Source organism: Tenrec ecaudatus, chromosome 7 (genome assembly GCF_050624435.1).
Source record: "Tenrec ecaudatus isolate mTenEca1 chromosome 7, mTenEca1.hap1, whole genome shotgun sequence".
Taxonomy (NCBI): Eukaryota; Metazoa; Chordata; class Mammalia; order Afrosoricida; family Tenrecidae; genus Tenrec; species Tenrec ecaudatus.
In genome coordinates this window covers 153,614,546-153,636,246 of record NC_134536.1, presented here as the reverse complement: position 1 = coordinate 153,636,246, position 21,701 = coordinate 153,614,546, and the positions used below count along the sequence as shown (strand labels likewise).

Sequence of the window (21,701 nt, the reverse complement as noted above, 5' to 3'; positions counted from 1 at the left end):
GAGCTAAGAAGCACTCTCAGCAGCGATTGCCATCACAAACTCTTGGCCTGTATGAGGGGGTGGGGGGAGGTGTGGGGAGGGCCAGCCAGGATACACACAAGTAAACAAATAGCATTGAGTCATTTCACTTTTGTCTAACTATATAACTTAATGAGGATATTCTGGGCTCCTGAGGCTCTAATTAGGGAGCAGACAGATCAAAACAAGTAGTTCTTTTCCTCACGGAGCCTGCATCTATCAGCATCACCTGCAGAGAATGCACACGGGAACACTCGAGTGTGGTGGGCAAGAACACGGCTGAAGCTACTCCTCTCAGAGCACACACATCCCTGAAAGATCGATAGGTGAATTGACTCCAAGTCATGACAAGCACACAGATGCAGTCACCTTGTGCTCCATAGGCTTTTCATGACCGTAATAGGAGCCCCAGCAGCACTGTTGGCTACTCACTGGACTGCGAACTGTACTGTCCGCCAGCTGTTCGCAACCACCAGTCATTCTGCAGGAGAAAGATGAGGCTTCAAAGAGCTAGTTTTGGAAACCCACTGGAGCAGTTCTACTCTGTCTTATAGGGCCACCATGAGTCGACATCAAGTCAATGACAGTGGATTCGGTTTTGTTTTGGAGTCTTTTTAGAAGTAGATGGCCAGGGCTACTTTTTTCTGAAGTTTCTCTGGGTGGACTTCAACCTCCAACATGTTGGTTAGCAGCCAAGTGTGTTAATCATTTTCATCACCCAAGGACTTCATCTATCTATCTATCTATCTATCTATCTATCTATCTATCTATCTATCTATCTATCTATCTAGCTAAGCATCCATCTATCTATACATACCTGTGTTTATGCACACACATATCTGGATATTAATTGTCAAACGTCACTGGAGCCAGCTGAACTGTGTTGGACAGTAGTTTGTTTCACAGTTCTGGACGCTGAAAGCACTCCAGTGTTGCACAGCTAGGCAGACTGAGTAGATCGGGGCACGGGAGGAAGAGGGGACACTGGAAGGAATTCCCAGCACACAGTGAAGTGAAGGGCAGAGAAGAAAGTTTCCTTTAAATGAGAAGGAATTCCCAACACTGGGAGGAGGAGGAGGCAGTAAAGGGCACAGTCTAAGATGTGCGGAATAGGCACCAACCCCACACGTGACTGACCTTTGTGTCCTGGCTGCCTACAAGGGCACACAGTGAACGTTGGGTGCACAAGCAGTATCTGTCGAGGAGAAGTACATTACGGAGAGATGGCACTCGCAGACTAGCTGGGATGACTGTCTACAAGATCCGTGGTGGGCAGAGGGCTGAATAAACTCCCTCCCTCCAGTGGAACCTTTTTTCTCTCTCTCCTCTGAATTCTTTCTAAAGAGCATGACTCGAACCAAGGAGACCTGAATCCCCCAGTCCCTCTCCTACGAACATTAACACGGTAAAGTATTTGCTAAAGTCCAAGTGCTGGTTTGCCAATTTAGCAGGGCCGGACAAAAGAAGGAAAGGTCCCTATGATACTCTTCAGAGGTCTATGAGCAGAATGATCAGTTGGGAATGTCCCTAAAACCTCTTAGTAGCTAAAAAGAAACAGGAGACCTAACAAAAGGGGCGTGTGCTCAGCATTCTTTCAGACTGCCAGTCTGTAAACCAAGGAAGAATGAGAAACTGTCATATCCCAGAGTCGGGTAGGGAAGCAGGGGCGGGTGTCCTGGAGAGACCAGGAGATCACATGGCCTGTGCACTGTAATGAAAGATGCCGGGAAGCATATTGGGGAAGCTGGGGGGGGGGGGGGCTGCATAGGAACTCTGCCTCTGAGCAACTTTCCTGTAAAGTAAATTCTATTTCCAGAACAGTTTGTTTACAAACTGCGGAGAGGCCTAGCCCACTGTCTACTAAAGGAGTTTTTAGTGCCTGGATGGAAGCTCTGTAGCAAGGGATCCAGGAGCCAACATTCTCCAGGGCCTGATCTGGAACATCCTTGGGCTATTCTCAACCTGCAAGCCCACAGTCAATCTTCCTCTTCAATTTCCTTCTTGCCATCTGGGTGGGATAGTTATCAATCATGTCAATTACAGGTTGAAGGGAAATGTAATTTTTACCTATAAAATTTTAGGAGGCTTAAAAAAAAAAGCTTACTTATTTAAAAAATAATAATAATTATCAGTGTTTTCAGCATGAGTACCAGCAGTGCTGGTACTAAGTGATGCTGATATCTGATGGCTATCATATGACCGCTTCTGGAATTTCTTTACTTCCTGGGAAATTCACAGAAAGGTGATTTGTGTGAGTTTGAGGCATGTGAGGCAACGGTTCATGATCCAACCATGTGTATGATAGTCATGGCCACTGGTGGAAATTGAAAAATATCAGTTATAGAAATGAAAGCCAAAAAAGAAGAAGAAGAAGGAGAAGGAGAAGGAGAAGGAGGAGGAGGAGGAGAAGGAGGAGGAGGAGGAGGAGGAGGAGGAGGAGGAGAAGGAGGAGGAGGAGGAGGAGAGAGTATTTGGAATTTGAGAAAGCATAGGTCCTGTCTCTTCTAGTTGGCTCCTTACCCTTGGGGCACAGATTCTGAAATGGTAGCACTTGGGCACTGGAATAAGTCTGTTCCAGAAGCAGTAGGAGGTAATGGTGTCAATATAGATACATTATACTTACCACAGTTGCTCCATCTTCAAAAGGTGTCTAAAGTTTGGACCGCTACAGCTTTACCTTTATCTCTATAACTCTCTCTTCATACACACACCTAGCTGGTGATCTGAGGAGAAGTTCTATGCTCAAATGATTACAAGCAAGGCCCTGGAGTCTCTTGCTTAAGCAAGATCTTTGCTTCATTATTTGCTTCTGTTATAACTTTGATCAGTTTACCTAACACTGAGCATTGGAGGTGCCTGATCTAGAATCTCTTTTCACATCACGTTCTGAAGAGCTTACAGGACCAAGAGTTGGGCAGGAACAAGATGGAAACAATGTAAATGTCTGTCATTGGGAGAATGGATCATTGGTGCATACACACAATGTTAAAGAATAATAATGTGAACTACCTCATGGCCTGAATGGATTTACTGAGTGAGTGAGGAGCCCTGTTGGTGTAGTGGTTATGCTTGGGGCTGCTAACCATAAAGTCACCAGTTCAGGACAACCAGCCACTCTGAAGGAGAAAGGAGGCTCTCTACTCCCATCAAGAGTGGTAGTCTTGGAAACCCAGAGACAGTTCTACCCTGTCCTAGAGGGTCAACAGAGTTGGAATAATGAGTGTGCTGAGTGACTTCATCACAAAAGGAAAACTATACTATGAGCCCTTGTTATGAAGCAAAGAAAATCAAGAAAAGATTTGCATACTAAAAGAAACAGAGCGATCGATACCAAGAGTGGGAGGAGCAGGTAGAGAAAGGGGAGAGTAGGTGAGAAGGTAGATAGGTGCTAATGGCTGAAATGGAACATGATACTCAACAAAACGGAGACGGCAAAAATAAAAAAGTGGTGGTGGGGAACAGGCCAAGTCATTGGGAGATTAAATAAATTATTTAAGTGTTGATACGTTGAATGTAAAAATGATCTGAGACGTAAAGCCCCCCAATTCACAATTCAAATAATTTTTTAAAGAAAAAATATTCTCAAGATTTTGTCCTGGTTTGTGTTAATTAACAAAATCAGGTGTTGTTTGTTTTTTTTAAAAACAAAAAGAAAAATAGAAACAAAATAGTGAGGTAGGAGAGGGCATAGTGCAACCTCTGTAATGGTGGTGGAGGTCCCAGATGGAGTGCTGGCTGGGGTGGTGCAAACGATTAACATACTAATTGCAAACGGAAAGGTTTGAGTACATGCAGAGATACTGTGGAAGAAAGGCCTGGCAAGACACTTCCCCAAACTTAGCCATTTTACAACCCCATGGAGCACATTTCTACTATGATATACATAGGCGTCACCATGAATCAAAGATGACTCCATGTCAGTTGATTAGGAAGTTGAAGTCACACACCACGGGGCTGGTATCTGAACCCTTAAATAAATAGAGATTCCCAACCCGTCCTGGCCATGCTGGACCAGGCTGATTTCTCCAGTGGGGACCTCCCAGAGAGCAGGTGATTCCTGGTGGAGCATGAAACACCTCCCGGTGGAAACAAAGGGGGACGAAGATGGTCCTGCCCTCATGCCTTGCTTCATACTATGGATGGATATCAGGAAAGAGAAGTGAGTTGTCTTTTTGAGTTTCATGTCATTGTTAGGTGCCACCTAGCCCATTCCAAGCCGTAGCAGCTATATGCACAACTGAACCAAACACTGCCTGATCCTGCGCCGTCCTCACAATTGCTCCTGTGACCCCGCCCTTTGTTGCAGCCACGATGTCAATCCATCTTATTCAGGGACTTCCTCATTTTTGCTGCCCTTCCTCTTTACCAAGTATGATGTCCTTCTCCGGGGACCGGTTTCTCCTGATAATAAATATCAGACAAGGTATATAAAATGAATTCTTGCCATCCTTGCCTCTAAGGAACAATCTACCAGATTTCTTCTGAGACAGATAGGTTTGTTCTTTAGGCAGCCCATGGTACTTGCAATATTCTCCTCCAGCACCACCATTCACATGCATCGATTCTTCTGCGCTCTTCCTGATTCAGGGACCAACGTTCACATGCCTATGAGGCAACTGAAATGATCATGGGTTGGGCCAGGCGCACATTAGTCCCCAAAATAACTTGACCACTTCGACCTTTTCTCCTGATGTTACCTATTGGTCCACTTGTGAGGATTTGGGTGTTTACACTAAGTTGTAATCCACACTGAAGGCTACACTCCTTGATGCTCAGCAGCAAGTGCTTCAAGTCCTCCTCATTTTCAGCAAGCCAGGTTGTGTCACCGGCATACTGCAGGCTGTTAATAAGCCTTCCTGCAACCCTGATGCTGCATTCTTTTTCATATAATTCAGCTTTTCTGATGATCTGCTCAGGGCACAGATTGACGCGCACCCACTTTTCCAGATTTCAAACCATGCAGTTTTCATCCCCGTGTTCTGTTTGTACGACTGCCTCTTGATCCATGTGCAAGTTCAGCAAGAGCACAATGAAGCGTTCTGAAATTCTTATTCTTCTCAAGATGATCCATAGTTTGTTATGAACCATACAGTCAAATGCCTTGGCATAGTCAATAAAACACAAGTAAACATCTTCTGGCAGTCTCTGCTTTCAGTCAAGATCCACCTGACATCAGCCGTGATATCCCTTGTTCCATGTCCTCTTCTGAATCCTGCCTTAACCTGGGGTAGTTTGCTGACGACATTACTGCTACCGTTGTTCGATGATCGTCAGCAAAATTGTACGTGTGATATGAATGATATTGTTCTACACTTTCAACATGCTGTTGGTAACCTTTCTTTAGAATGGTACCAATATGGATCTCTTTAGCTGTCTTCCAAATATCCTCGCATAGGCGTGTGAGGGCTTCCAGCGCTTTATCACAATCAAAATGTTTCCACTGATAAGTTAAAACATTTTGTATGGTATTCCATCAATTCCTAGAGTCCTGTTTTGGCTAATGCAGCTTGAATTTCTTCCTTCAGCATCATTGGTTCTTGCTCATAAGTTACTTCCTGAAATGGAATGTCGACGAGCTTATTTTGGTAAAGTGACTCTATGCATTCTTTTCATCTTGAGTCTCATAGCCACACTGATAAAGTCGAGGTGATAAGTAATGTTTTCATCTGCCTCGGAGGGCTCTAAGGACTCCTGGTAACTCAGCAGGTTTAATTCATGCTGTTAAACAAAAGGTCAGTGGTTCAAATCTACCAGCTACTCCACAGGCATACAATGATACAGCATGTCTCTGTAAATTGGTTCTTTTCTGATCTACAGGATTACTGTGAGTTGGGATCGACAGGATAGCAATGGGTTCTGTAGGCTCTGAGGAGTATTTTTAAAAATAAGAGTTTCATTGATATGATTCATGGAACATACAATTCAGTGGTGTAAATATATCAGAAAGAGTTGTACATGCATCACCAGAATTGATTTGAGAACATTTTAATATATTATTATACATAATTATTATTAGCTACTCATTACCCCCAACCTCCCCTGCCATAACTCTAAGGAGTTATTAATCTAGTTACTACCTCTATAGGCTTACCTATCTTATAATACACAATACATATAATATATAACAAAACAAAATGAAACAAAACACCACCACCAACAAAAAAGCCGCCACAAACAAAGCACAGCAAAACCTTAATCTAAGAGAAAGCAGGATCTATAGAAACCAGCAAACAATTATAAAGGGCCAAAATGGAAAACAAAGTATAATCTACTAACGCCTGGCCTAACGGTATCCTCAGCAATCCATTTTCCAAAGCACTCTGACTGAGGGCAACATTATTCACATGTGTGGTCAATGGTCCTTGGGAGTTACATGCAGGCTGTTTCCAAAATCCTTTTGTTGTGTCTTTGGGGATTTCTAATAGTGGGAATTTCACTGCTTCTTCGCCCATTTGGAGTCCTTGGATTTGCTTCTGCTGTCGAATGGTTCTGGTGAAGATAGCACAATGCTGCACTACAGTGGTGATAAGGGGCACCCTTGTCTGGTTCCTGTTTCCAGGGAAATGCATTTTTTTTCTCATTGAAATGTTGGCTGTTGGCTTTGTTATGTTAAGGAATGTTCCTTCTGTCCCTATTTTGCTTGGTCTTTTCATCAGGAATAAGTGTTGGATATTGTTAAATGCCTTTTTTTGCATCCATTGATATAATTATGAATGCTTCATAAGTGGTTTGTGTAACATTAGGATAGCTCTTCTGTGAATACTTGGTAGAATTCTTTTGTGTACCAATCTGGTCCTGAGCTTCTCTTGATTGGAACTTTTTAAATGACCTGCTCTATTTCTTCTGTTATGGGTCTGTTGAGGTTTTCTACATCAGTTGGCAGTAATTTGGGTAGATGTATGCTTCTAGAAGTTTTTCCATTTTATCTACTAGATTTTCAAGCTTGTTGGAGTACCGTATTATCTTTTTTATTTCATTTGGTTTAAAAAATCATTTTATTGGGGGCTCATACAACTCAAATCACAATTCATACATCCATCCATTGTGTCAAGTACATTTGTTGCCCTCATCATTCTGAAAACATTTGCTTTCCACTTGAGCCCTTGGTATCAGCTCCTCATTGTTTACTGCGCCCCCCCCCTCCCTCATGGACCCTTGATAATTTATAAATTATTCTTTTGTCATGTCTTATACTATTTGACATCTCCCTTCACCCACTTTTCTGTTGTCCATCCCCCAGGGAGAAGGTTATATGTAGATCCTTGTAATCAGTCCTCCCTCGCTACCCCACTTTCCCTCCACCCTCCCAGTTTTGCCACTCTCACTACTGGTCCTGAAGCGATCATCTGTGCTGGGTTCCCTGTGTTTCCAGTTCCTATCTGTACCAGTGTACATCCTCTGGTCTAGTTGCATTGTAAGGTAGAATTAGGATCATGATAGTGGGTGGTTGGGAGGGAAGCATTTAAGGTCTAGAGGAAAGTTGTATGTGTCATCGTTGCTACAGTGCAATCTGTCTGGCTCATTTCCTCCCCGTGACCTTCTGTAAGGGGATGTCCAGTTGCCTACGGATGGGCTTTGGGTCTCCATGCCGCACTCCCCTTCATTCACAGTGATGTGATTTTTTGTTCCTTGAAGCCTGATACCTGATCCCATCAATACCTGTAATCACACAGGCTGGTATGCTTTTTCCATGTGGGTTTCGTTCCTTCTGAGCTAGATGGCCGCTTATTTTTCTTCAAGCCTTTAAGACCTCAGATATTATATCTTTTGATAGCTGGGCAGCATCAGTTTTCTTCACCACATTTGCTTATGCACCCATTTGTCTTCAGTGATTGTATTGGGAAGGTGAGCATCATGGAATGCCAGTTTAATAGAACAAAGTGTTCTTGCACTGAGGGCGTACTTGAGTTGAGGCCCAATGTCCATCTGCTACCTTAATACTAAGCCTGTAAATATATGCACATAGATCTATTTTCACATCCTCATATATAAATATATTTACATATGTATATGTCTGCATTTAGACCTCTATAAATGCCCCTTGCCTACTAGTTCTTTCCTCTATTTCCTTTTACTTTCCTCTTGTCCCATTATCATGCTCAGCTTTCATTTGGGTTTCATTAATTCCTCTTGGGTACATTACCCTTGATCAAGCCCTATCAGGCCTCTTACACCTTCTTTGCTACTGATTTTGGATCACGTGTTGTTCCCTTGTCCCTGGGTTTGTTAACACCGCTTCCTTTGCCCCATGTCCTCCTATTTCATTTGCTTTCATTGTAATATCATCTTTTTATTTTTAATTTGTGGTTTCCACATCTTCTCTTTTTGTTTCTCCTTTATGAAGTTTGCCAGTGGTTTTAGTAAATCTTGTTAATTCTTTTAAAGCACCAATTTATTGTCATGATTCCCCCCCCCACTGTTTTCTTGTTAACTTATTTCTGCTCTAATGTTTATAATTTCTTTTCCACTGTTGGTTGAGGGCTATTTTGCTACTCTTGTCCTAGTTGTTGAAGATGTATTGATTTTGGTTTTCACCTCTTTTTTTAAAAACATGTGTATTGGCTTCTGTTAACTGCTTTTGCTGTGTCCTAAAGGTTTTGATATGTTGTGTTCTTTTTCTCATTAGTTTCAAGTAAGTGATTTCATTTCCGATTTGATCTATTATCCAATCACTTAAAAGTAATCTGTTGTTCACTTTCCATGCAACTGATTTTGCTTTGCATCCTTATTTCTTCTATTGCTGACTTCCAGTTTTATAGTGTTCTGGTCTGGAAAAATGGGATCTTGATGTTTTAAAATTCATTAAGGCTTGCTTTGTGGCCTTACGTGTGGTCTCTTCTGGGGAATGTTCCATGTGTGCTGGAGAAGAATGCACTCTGTTGTTGGGTGGAGTGCTCTGTGTATGTCTAGGAGGTCAAGCTTGCTGATTGTGTTGTTTAGCTCCTCTAGTCCTTTCCCGAGTGTCTTTCCTGATGATCTGTGTTTCCTTGGGGGTAGCATATTAAAGTCTCCTATTACTATTGCCAAGCTGTCTAGTTCTTTATCTCTGTGGGAGTTTGATTAAAGCATTATGAGGGTCTTTCACTTTGAGTGTGCATATTTCATATGAATATTTCTTCTTGTTCTGTTATTCCTTTCATCATTATATAATGCCCTTTCTTGTACTTCTTTATGTTTCTTACCTTGAAGTCTGTTTTTACCAGAGATTAATATTACCACACCTAATTTAAATTTTTTTTGTTAGGATTACCTTGGAAATTTTTTCTCCATCTTTTGAGTTTTTTTCTGTCTTTATGTGTGGTTTGCTACTGCCACTTTGATATGTAGTTTTTCTTTGTCCTTCCTTTATTTCTCTGTTATTTTGATGAATGATTACACTGTATTGGTTTCTGAGTGTTGACCTGTATGCTGTTGTTGTTGATTTACTGTCCAAAATGTTCCTGTTAGTATTTTTCACAATGCTGGTCTTTTTTACAGATTCCTTTAATGTTTCCTTGTCTGGAAATACCCTTATTTCTTCCTCATATTTGAGAGAGTATTTTGGTAGATCCAGAATTCCTGGTTGGCAGTTTTTTATTTGAAGTTTTAAAAATTATTATTTCAATACATTGTTTTCTTGCATATAAGATTTCTGCTGAGAATCCTGGCAAGACCTTCCCTGCCAGGTCTTGGGGACAACCAAGGCCCTCTTTGCCAGATACCAGGGGGCTTCTTTCCTAGGTTGATGAGGTGGCTGGAGGCTTTCTTTACAGGATCACAGTGCGGGTGGGGCCTTCCACACTTGGATGCAGGGGACCAGAGCCTTCCTTTCTTTCAAGAGGGTAGGGAGACCTGGGTTTTCCTTGCTGAGGGGCAGGAGGGCCATAGACTACCTAACCAGGGTGCGGAGATGGTTAAAGCTATGTTGTTAGGGTGCACGGATGACCAGTGCCTTCCCTTCTGGGATGCAGAGATACCTGGAGCCTTCTTTGACAGATTGCAGAAACATCGGGGTGGGGGGCTTCTTTGTGGGGCTGCTGGGATGGCTGGGGCCTTCCTTGACCGGTCTTAGGATGGCCTAGGCTTTCCTTCTCTGAGGCATATTAAATGAGAATGTGTATGCTTTGTTGGTCCTGTGCCTATTTGTTATGGCTATTAGTACTAATGTAAGGGCTGACGGTGGTTTTGTTCCACAGTTTCCTGTTACCATGAGCTTCAGTCTTCCTGTCCACAGGTGGAACCAGCAAGACTTCTTGTGTTATCAATTTCTGAAGCCTTGTGTCTCATGGCTTGGGAAATGGGTCTGTCTATACTGGAACCACATGATGACACTGTGAGAGGGGCACCAGGGCAAATCTTAAAAATCCCAAGCAGCTGTAAACACCATTAAGGAAGTCACATATATTCAATGACAAATCAAAGGGCACTTTAAAAGAGGAAAGGAAACACAATGTGGAGATATCAGATTTTCTTCCAGCATAAATTAGCCTAAATACAAGACTAAGGCATTTTTGTCAGGATCACGAGAATCCCCTCTGACCTCCATGGTCTCCCCCACCCTGACACATAAATCCATCCAAGCTGGAGACCCTCCTTTACCCAGAGGAGACAGTTCGAATGACTGCAGTTGGTTGAGTCTGAGATTTCCTGGCTCTTTTTGATCTCTGTCGCATTCATTCAGTAAATACTTATGAGAATGGGCTCTGTGTGGTACCAGGACATGGCAGAAGCTGGCGCTGTGTGCCAGCTCTCAGCAACTGCAGGTGGCAGATAGCGATAAAGAACTCTACGAGGCATTACTTATGACTGGGCTCAAGGGGCCTGGCCTAGTGCTAACACCTATGATGGGATGTCACTGGGGGCTGGCTAGCTCGTTTCTGGGAGCCTGGGGATCACGCAGTGCCGAGTACTTGGTCAGGGTAGGCCCTGCAGTGAAGACTGTGGTGAGGAAGAGCCTGGCACATTCTGGAGGCTGAGGACAGAACTTAGATGCAGTCACTGAGTGGGCATCCAGGACTTTGGGTCTCATCCTTAGTACCCTGGGGAGCCATAGGGGAGTGCTGAGGCAGGTAATGGGGGTAATTCTATGTCAGCTTCTCAGAGATGACTGCATGGAAGAGCAGCAGGGCAGACCAACCCCAAGACTACTGAGCAGGTCCAAGTGTGGAACAACAGGCCTAGACCACATTGAGGGCATGGGCACAGGGAGAGGGTCCAAGAACAAGGGTTCCATAAGTCCTCTCATGACCCCAGGGCACTACCCTTGGCAGTGCTTTACACCCACTGCGTCCTGACGGCTGGTGGTGACTGGAAGCCTGGGCAGGCAGGAACACTGTGTCTCAGAGGGAATATGTGAAAGCCCCTTCCTCTTTGTGGATTCACACACAAAGACTACCTCCTACTCAACCTCCTGCCTGGGCACATGAGTAGAAATATAGGCCAGGTAAACTCGTAGCCACAGATTTTAAAAATATTTATATAATACTATGTTCTAATCTGACAAAATGCAATGTGATGATCCCATTTGTTACATCTAGAAACAAACTGTGCTGCACGTAAGGCACATATACATTAACTTACTAATAAATGGACCTTAGAACTTTGGGGAAGATACCTCAACAGTCCCAGAAAGCAAGCTGTTTATGAACAGGTAGATGGCCAAGGAGGAGCAAAGTTTATTTCCTACTCATTCCTCTCTACACAGCACCGCCAGCAGCTGTGTCTACTCTTCAAGTCCCAGCTCTGCTACTGACTAGCCATGTTGCCTTAGGCAGGCTACTTAATCTCTCTGTGCAACATTGGCAAATGCAAATGTACATTACTATGTCTCTCGGGACGATGGTGGAGAAATATAAGTGAATGCACAGAAAACATTTTGGATGAAATACTATATATATTAATATCTGTCCATCACTGTGGCTGTTGAACAGTCTTGTGTGCATGCTGTCTCATCTATTATCACTGTTGTTTGATAAGAAAAACTCACACAAGTGCCCTGGCAAAGGCCCGGACGTGGCACTCTTCTTGTAGGGCAGCTGTGAGGCATCTTCTTTATTCCAGTTGACTTCTACGTTTTCCTCAACGCCTTACCTAGCTGAAGTGCTGAGGTCACGGGCATGGCCCAAGGCAGTAGTACTATCCTGGTAGGTCAGCATCCTCTCTGGAAACATTTTATAGGCACTGAATCCAGATACTCTGCATACGAAGCCTTCCTGAAAAGTCAGTTTAGGAATCCGTGGGCCCAGTGGCTCCCAAAGCTACCCAGCAAGGAGGCTCAAGCTACCTTGGCTCAGGTCTTATGCCATCTCTTCCCGTTGCTAACGTGGCAAGCTTTCTCAGCTGCCTCAAGGATGTGGCCACATGCCAATGAGCAGTGAGGTCACATCGGTCAAGCGACTACAGCTCCCCTCTCTCTCGCTATAGCATGCATCCTCCTGTCACCACCTCATTGCTCCTGGTAGCCTCTCCTCACCTGGACATGCTCCCCATGTGGAAGGCTTTGCCTGCATCGTTCTTTGCTCAGCACAAAGCCAGCAGCCTCTCAGAAAGGCTGTTGGACAAATGAGTGGGACACCAGCCCGTGAACATCAGATTGGGGTGTGGGGTGGGTATTGTCTCTTGGGAAAGAGTTTGTAGGCGGTTTCCCCAGGTGATATTATGACAGCCGTGCTGTCTGTGGCAAGCTGCCAGAAGAGAATGGTGGATCAGAGGAAAAGGAGGGCCCCTTAATTTTCACAGGGCTGCCTGTGACTCCTGGCATCAGAACTACTTCGAGAGCTGAGTGCAAATGCAGGTTCTCAGGGCAGGATTCCAGAAGCTGGGTTCTAGCCCCATCATGGAAAACCTGTGGCCCCTGAAAGGAGAGCCTGACTTGGCTGTGGTGATACTTGGAATGAAAAGCACGTGGTGGGGCTGCCACAGTCCCGGGCATCTCATATGTGCAGGTCTGCAGCAGTCCAGAATGGCCAATGGTCATCTTCTGAAGGTCATGCTCAGTGAAGAGAGGAGGGCTTTGGGGGCATCTGAACCTTACTGGCAGATGGAGGCTTCCCCTCTCACCACAAGAAGCTCCAGGTGCCTATTAAGATTTGAATGGGTTCTTTGAAGCCCAGGGGTGTAGACTCAGTAAGGTAAGGAGTCTGTGGATATAACACAGGGAGAAATCAGCTCAGTCTCCTTTCTGGGCTCGCATGAGAGCTGCTACCCCCTGCAGGGTGCCACGGTCTGTGAGATACTGGAGCAGCAGTTGGGATAGCTGTGTTAGAAATCGTTGACACAGACTCAGAACCTGGTAGCTGGCTCTTCCATGCCGTGCCTACACCACGGCCAGACTGATGTACTCACCTGGCATCACCCCTTTGATATCGCTCTCGGGGCTCATATGGTTTTTCTGGGCGAAGTGCAGGATCAGCTTCTTGGCAGACTCAAACTGCTGGGTGGCCATGAGCCAACGTAGAGACTCGGGGAAGATCCTGTAAAGAGACAAGAGAGGCAGTGGATGCCTTCTTTTTCAGGGGGACACACCAGGGCCTCACAGCAGGGCCGGCCGGGCCTGATCATAGGCTGTCAGTCAGGTGGGTTTATGAGATTGCAAGGTAATGGCAGACTGCAGTCATAGGAAAGTTTATCATTTCATTTTTGAACATGCAAAATAGGGTTTTGAAAAATATGAACTTTTCCCCAACCAAGTCAAGAAACCAGTATATACTTTTTAAGATACCCATGGATGTCCAAAGCACAGAGAAATAATTTATGGATACGTTGCTTTCATTACATTTTGTCACACATATGAATAAAATGATTTTAAGTGAAAAAAATTACTCCACATTCTATCAACCTGATGGTTATTATTTTCCATTTTCAAATATCGAAAGGCTTATTTTTCCTCCCAGAGAGCTCTACAAAAAGCTTTGATTTCCTTTTTTGGGAAGCCGCTAACTGCACTTTTATGTCAAAACTGGTGCTACACAGCAGTTAAGTTTTTTTTTCTCTTTTTACATTTTATTAGGGACTCATACAACTCTTATCACAATCCATACATATACATACATCAATTGTATAAAGCACATCTGCACATTCCCTGCCCCAATCATTCTCAAAGCATTTGCTCTCCACTTAAGCCCTTTGCATGGGGTCCTCTTTATTTTCCCCCCTCCTTTCCCACTCCCCCCTCCCTCATGTGCCCTTGGTAATTTATACATCGTTATTTTGTCATCTCTTGCCCTATCCAGAGTCTCCCTTCCCCCCCTTCTCTGCCGTCCCTCTCCCAGGGAGGAGGTCACATGTGGATCCTTGTAATCAGTTCCCCCTTTCCAACCCACTCACCCTCCACTCTCCCAGCATCATCCCTCACACCCTTGGTCCTGAAGGTATCATCCACCCTGGATTCCCTGTGCCTCCAGCCCTCAAATGTACCAGTTACAACCTCTGCCCTATCCAGCCCTGCAAGTTAAGTTTTACTAGCAACAGAATCCTTTTTAAAGATGAACCATTGTGGGGAGCACCAGGAGAAACGATCAGATTATTTTCTCTATGACTGCATATAATAGTTTACATCTATGATAATAATTCATAAGCTAATTGAAGAGAACAATGCGGCTGGTGGGAGGTGAGGTCAGCAAACACTCATAGTAAATAGTTCTAATTTTGTGGGACACAATGTCTCCGTTGTGACATTCTAACTTCGTTGGGTGACACATGTATCCTACACACTGCCATCCAGTTACTTCTAATCCACAGCAACACTATTGGACAGAGGAGAACTGCTCCATAGGGACGCCGGCAGTGCAAATCTCTCGTAAGCAGCCAGTCTCATTTCCCCCAGCAATGCAGGATGGCCTTTAATTACTCCAGGATCTTGGAAGAGTGAGCAGTAGTGGTAGGTTTCACCATCACAATCATAATATCGAATCACCGCTTTCCACTTATCTTCCCTCTTTCAACAAAGATTACGTTTCCATTTGCTTAGTCAGATATTTTATGGAAACATCCGGGTAGGTCGTGCTGACCAAGTTAGGTGATGTGCTTGAGATGGTCTGACATGAACATGAATTCACACAGAGAGACCTGGGACTTGAGGCGGAGTTGAAGCCCTCCTCCTGAAGAGCCGCAGTTGAGGGAACAGACAGGTACAGACAGGTGCACATAGGAACCCCAAAAGGAAAGTCACACAAATGCTTCAAAATTATAGTTTTATTTATTTTTTAAATACAAAATTTTAACATTTCTTTTAGTAGCCTCTTGTTTTTAAATTTTAGTTTTATATCACTCAAACAGAAATATTTAGGAAATAACGTATCAAATATTATATGGATAATGACTTCTTGCTTTATGTTCGTTGCATTCATCTAGGTTGACTAGAGAAACAAATCCAGAGACACTCACATATATGTGAGAGAACTTTATATCAAGAAGTAATTATGCATGAGTAAAACATCCCAGCATAGTCAGATCAAGTCCTTAAGGTCATTATTACCCTGTAATTCTGATATTAGTGCACGAATTCTTCTTCAGACTCATGCAGCACATGCAATGATGCTGAATGCAGGAAGATAGCAGGCTGGTGAATGGAAAGTCCTGTGGGTCCAATGGCAGTGGGTGCCTCTCCAGGGCTCTGACTGCCAGCAGCATGGCTCTGTGTGGCTTATCAACAGCAATGTGAAACAGACAAGAGAGAATGTGTCCTGTCTCCAGGGAGCAAGAGAGGAAAACTCGCAGAATTCTCAGAAGGTCACGCCCACCCAGAGGAATCATTGGCTATGACCTGATTGACAGGAGAGAGTCCAGCCCTTTGCTCAAGTTGCCAGGAGATTATGTAACTGCCAAACTTGTCCTGTCTTTTTTTTTTTTGTGGGGGGGGGGGATATCATTTTTTTGGGATCTCTTACAGATATCATAACATCCCACAGTTCAATCACATCAAGCAGTATTGTACAATTGGTACCACAATCAATATCAAAACATTTTCTTTCTTCTTGTCTCCCAGATCCCCTTAAGAGACACTGTTTTGATTGAATGGGTTTGTTGTTGTTTTTTGAAGGTACCTTAATGAGAATAAACAGTATTCCTAAGAGAACTTGTCTGCAGGCATCCATTGAAGACAGGTTTACACATTTTGTATAGAATACACCTGAGCACGTGTGAACTGGTACCCTAACCTATATACTTTATTTTATATACAGATTTTAATTTTTATAATTAAGAAAGGATTGGTTTAATGGAAAAATGATGAGGCTGTATTCCCGGTTCATTAATTTTAAATTTATGAAATTACTATGAGCTGATAGCCTGCCTTACTGCATTTTTTTGGTACTTTCTTGGGACTTGCTTTGTGGCATTAAATGTGATAAATCATTGTAAACCTTCTGTTTGTGCAGGAAATGATTATTACTATACACAGGATGCTACATATAGCTAATAAGTCAAATGGATTCTTTATGTTGGTAAACCATTTTCTCCATTTTAATTTGCCTGCCATACGAGGTATAGAGAGAAGTCGGTTTACCCGCTACTCTGTTTACTTTAGGCACTGTGTTAATCCGGGTAAACGAGAGAAACACATCCAGGGGGAGTTTTATATAAGAGAGTAATTATATATTGAGAAAACATCCCAGCCAAGTCCAGATGAAGTCCATAAGTCTGATATTAGCCCCTATGTCTGATACTATTCTATAAATTCCTCTTCAGAATCATGCAACACATGCAATGACACCGAATGCAGGAATATCACAGGCCAATGGATGGAAAGTCTTGTGGATTCAGTGGTGGTGGAAACATCTCGGCATTGGCGAGGGTCTCTATGGTGCCTCCAGCTCCAGGGCTCCGGCTCCATCAGCATAGCTCCATGTGGCTTGTCAGTAGGCAGATGAAGCAGAGAGACAGTATGTGTCCCACCTCCAGGGAGGAAGGCAGAAGTTCCCAGAATCCTTAGGAGAAGACCATGCCCACAAGGAGGCAAGCTTGGCTATGACCTGGTCGACAGGCTAGACTCCACTGCTATAACCTATTTAACAAGTTGACATGAAATTATGTAACTCCCACAGGCACCACTTTGGAAATATGCTCTCTCTCAACCATGCTGTACTGTGTGCAAACTCCATGGTGAATGACGGCAGGACTTTGGAGTTGAACAGCTATGCTTCGCCCAGCAGCACTCAGGCCTGAGGAGAAACTTCCCTAACTCTCAGTGTGCCACCCTGTGTAACTCCTCACAGTGTGTAGGACCCCTGCCATCTCACGGCGGTCCCTTGGCAAAGCAGAAGAGCCTGCTATGGTAGAGTGCTTGCTTGCGGTCTCTGGACAAGGGCGTGGCTTGCCCTGGATCAGTGTTTGCTGTAGAGTATGAATGGTCATGTACAATCTTCACTCTCCAGTGCCAGAGCTGAGCTGCTCTGTTCTTGAGCAGGGCCATACTGACAAGGAGCTCTAAAAGACTAACTGGAGGGCAGCTGTAGTTGGGTGGTAAAGTTCTCATCTTCTATACCAGAGACACAGATTGGATTTCTGGCCAATGTACTTCAATGGGATCCACTACTTGTCACTTGAGCATTGATGTTGAACACGTTTTCGTGAAGCTTTCAGACTAAGATGGACTAGAAAGAAAGACCTGGTAATCTACTTCCAAAACTCAGGGCATGAACATTTTATGGATCACAGTAATTCTATCCACAGCCAACCATGCATGAGGATGGTGCAGGTATAAGCAGTGTTTCATTTCACTGCACATGGGTCTGAGGCTGACTTGATGGCAGCTGACTGCAGCAACTACAGATTATTTAATATTCAGTATTTCTGTTTTTTAAATCATTTTATTAGGGGCTCATACAACTCTTATCACAATCCATATACACATCAATTATGTAAAGCACATTTGTACATTCATTGCCCTCATCATTCTCAAAACATTTGCTCTCCACTTAAGCCCCTGGCATCAGCTCCTCGTTTTTTCCCCTCCCTCCCCACTCCCCCCTCCCTCATGAGCCCTTGATAATTGATAAATTATTATTTTGTCATATCTTTCCCTGTCAGACATCTCCCTTCATCCACCTTTCTTTTGTCCATCCCCCAGGGAAGAGGTCACATTTAGATCCTGGTAATCGGTTTCCCCTTTCCAATCCACTCTCCCTCCACCCTCCCAGTATCGCCACTCTCACCACTGGTCCTGAAGGGATCATCTGCCTTGGAGTCCCTGTGTTTCCAGTTCCTATCTGTACCAGTGTACATCCTCTGGTCTAGTCAGACTTGCAAGGTAGAATTCGGATCATGATAGTGGGTGGGGAGGAAGCATTTAGGAACTAGAGGAAAGTTGTATTTTTCATCGCTGCTACATCGCACCTTGACTGTCTTGTCTCCTCCCCTAGACACCTCTGTAAGGGGATATGCAGTGGCTTACAAATAGGCTTTGGGTCTCCACTCTGCACAAACAGGTTCACATGTGGTAGAAATGTCAGCAGAACTTCCAAGAAAGATCTGATGATTTATTTGTGAAAAACAAAACAAACAAACAAACAAAAAACCCTGTCTATTGAAAGCCTTATGAATAGCAGAAAAATATTGGGTTGATCCTTGACAAGGTAACATACTGGCATGAAGCCGTCAACTAATAGAGAGGTGAGGGAGACCTGGCCGGCCCCTACCCAGTCAGGTCAACCCCCCGCCCCAGAAGAATATGCTACAGAGTACAGCAATGAAGATAAAACCCAGGGAGAGTGGCAGGTTTTCCTAGAAAATACAGGAGCAAACCAAGAGGGAAAGAGAGGGATAGAGAGAGGGAGAGGAAGGAAGGAATGGAGGGAGATAGAGAACAGCATCCCATCTCACCAAGCTTTGAGGATGACAAAGCCACTTGGAGCAGCAAATACACACAGACGACCATAGGGTGGGCCCCACCGCAAGACACAGTGTCCCCTAACTGACCCACTGTGCTACGGTGTGTGTGTGTGTGTGTGTGTGTGTGTGTGTGTGAGCATTGAAGACACAGTGTGGGAATTGTATCTGGCCTGATACTCTCCCCCCCCCCCCCCCACCTGTTGCCAACCACTCCTGACACCAGGGCATAACAAGATGGGAGCACAACAGAGAAGCAAAGGGAGCAAAGCAACAAAGCGCCTGAGGAATTCTGAAAATTGGGGGTGGAGGAGGGGCAGGGCTTAGCACTGCATCAGACCCGATCGGAAAACATTCATAAGGGTCTGCAGACAGACCTGGAACTATTCATAGGCTATTTTTTTCATGTCTATCTATATAAGATAGGCAGGATAAACAATCCTGAGGAGAAAACAATGGACTGAAGATTACTGGACAGAGGAGAGGAGGAGGTGGGAAAAAAGGAGGGAGTCAACAGACCCAGGGGCAAGGGAACTACAAGAGATCTAAAAGCGATGGTGAGGAGGGCATAACATGCCTGGTGGGGTTCCATCAAGTGCAGTGTAGCCAAGAAGAAGCACAGGGAGTTGAAAGAAGATTAGACGTGATAGTTGGACTGGAGGAAAGTAAAAGAAAATAGAGGAAAGAACTAGGAGGCAAAATAGGTATGTTTATACCTAGATATACACATAGGCATGCACATATGTAAATTTATTAATATATAATGATATAGGATAATATATAATGATAGGTCTATGTACACATATTTATAGGTTAAATATTCAGGTAGCAGACAGACATTGGGTCTTCACTCAAGTGCTTCCTTAATGCAAGAACATTTTGTTTAATAACCTGGCATTCTGTGATGCTCACAATCTGACACGATTGCTGAAGACAAAATAGCTGCTTACGCTAATGTGGTGAAGAAAGCTGGTGGTGCCCGGCTATTACAAGATATAGCATCTGGGGTCTTAAAAGCTTGAACTTAAACAAGTGGCCATCTACCTGGGAAGTAACAAAGCCCACAAGGAAGAAGCCCACCAACCCAAGTGGTCACAATGGGATCAGGTATCAGGCATCAAGACCCAAAACAAACAACATTTCCATGTGAATGAAGGGGATTGGAATGAAGACCCAAAGCCCATCTGTAGACATCACAGGAAGGTCTCAAGGAAGGGATAAGCCAGTCAGGGGTGCAGCATAACACCAATGAAACACACAACATTCCTCTAGTTTTTATTGCTTCCTCCTCCCCTCTATTATGACCCCAGTTCTATCGTACAAATCTGGCTATACCAGAGCATGTTCAGATAAGAGCTCTCAACACACAGAATCCAGGGCTGATAAACCCCACAGAATCAATAAGAGAATAATGATACCATGAGGATAAGGGGAAAGTGTAGGGAGAAGGGGGAGAACGGGGAAACTGATTGTAATGATTGATGTACAACACCTCCCACTGCCAGGAGGACAAACAACAGAAATGTGGATGAAGGGAGACAGTGGACGGTGTATGAATCTAGAAAAATTGGAATGGTAAAAAAATGAAAATGAATGCTTTAAGACAGGTATTTTAGACATTAGTGAGCATAAATGGACTGATTGTCTATTTGAATCAATCATATAGTCTATATTCTGCGAATGCAAATTGAAGAGGAATGGTGTTACATTCATTTAAAGACTTATCTTGAAGTACAGTGCTGTCAGTGATAGGATAGTATCATATGCCAAAAGGAAGACCAGTTAATGACTATTATTTGAATTTACACACCGACTATTGTCAAAGATAAAGAAATTGACTATTTTTACCAATTTCTGTAGACTGAATATAATCAAATAAAATGCATTTATCAAAAATGCATTTATCAATAAAATGCATTGACAATTACTGATTATCAGCATGGGAAAATTGGAACCAAAGAAGCAGGATGAATAATAAGACTTTGGCAATATAAACAACATAGGAGAATGCCTGGCCGAATTTTACAGGGTCAAGAACTTATTCATTGGAAATACAATTTTTCAACAACAGCAAATGGAGTCACAGAATGAAGAAAGTGTTTTGAAACGGACTGTGGTAACGATTCTACAACTTCTCTTGATGTGATTGATCTATTAGGTTGTATGACGTGAGTTACTAGGTGGTACCCCTTCCAAAATAAATTTTTTTCAAAGCTATGTATTTAAGTACTTTAACAAATCCACTTTGTCACTTTCAAAGTACTCTCTGTTATACTTAATCCATTTGTCAAATCTGTGATTCCATTCTTGGAAACATTTTCAAACTCATCTGTTTGGATGGTTGCTGCATCCACCTTGTTTTTTTCTTCATCTTGTCTACATCATCAAATCGCTGTCCCTCTTCATTCTTGTAAACACAGAGCAAGGTCTGTGTGTGGGGCAAGAGAGGCATGCTGGGTTTTTGCCCCAAGGTGCAATGAGATGGCTGTATGAGCAGGTGCATTATTGTGGTGGCAAAAACAGTCTTTCATTTGCCACAAATCAGGCCTTTTTGTTATGCAGTGTTATGCAATCTTTTCAGAACTTCTTAATAGAAAGCTTAATGAACAGTCTGATCTGTTAACAAAGGAACTCCAAATGCACTATGAGTTGGACATTTTCACTCATTCTGGAAATTGATGGACATCTAGAACAAGATTTGTCATCAATCAATATTTGAACTTTTTTTTGAAACCAGAAAAACACTCGTACACTTGAGTTTTTCCCATAGTGCTGTCCTTGTGACATGTGTTCTGTGACATTTTTCCTGAGCAGGAAACCAAAGTTTCACAGCCACACACTGTTTTCTTAAATCAGTCATCACAAAAAACAAAGTGAAA

General features: G+C 43.4%; 1 protein-coding gene across 1 annotated transcript in view; it reads right to left on the bottom strand.

The window, feature by feature from the left end:
* The window catches only part of SLC22A23 (solute carrier family 22 member 23), a 284,246-nt gene that overhangs the window by 23,978 nt on the left and 238,567 nt on the right, over window positions 1-21,701 (bottom strand). Inside the window, exon 5 of the mRNA XM_075554136.1 lies at window positions 13,342-13,469. Within this exon, the coding sequence (XP_075410251.1) occupies window positions 13,342-13,469 (128 nt within the window). The remainder of the gene's footprint in view (window positions 1-13,341; window positions 13,470-21,701) is intronic.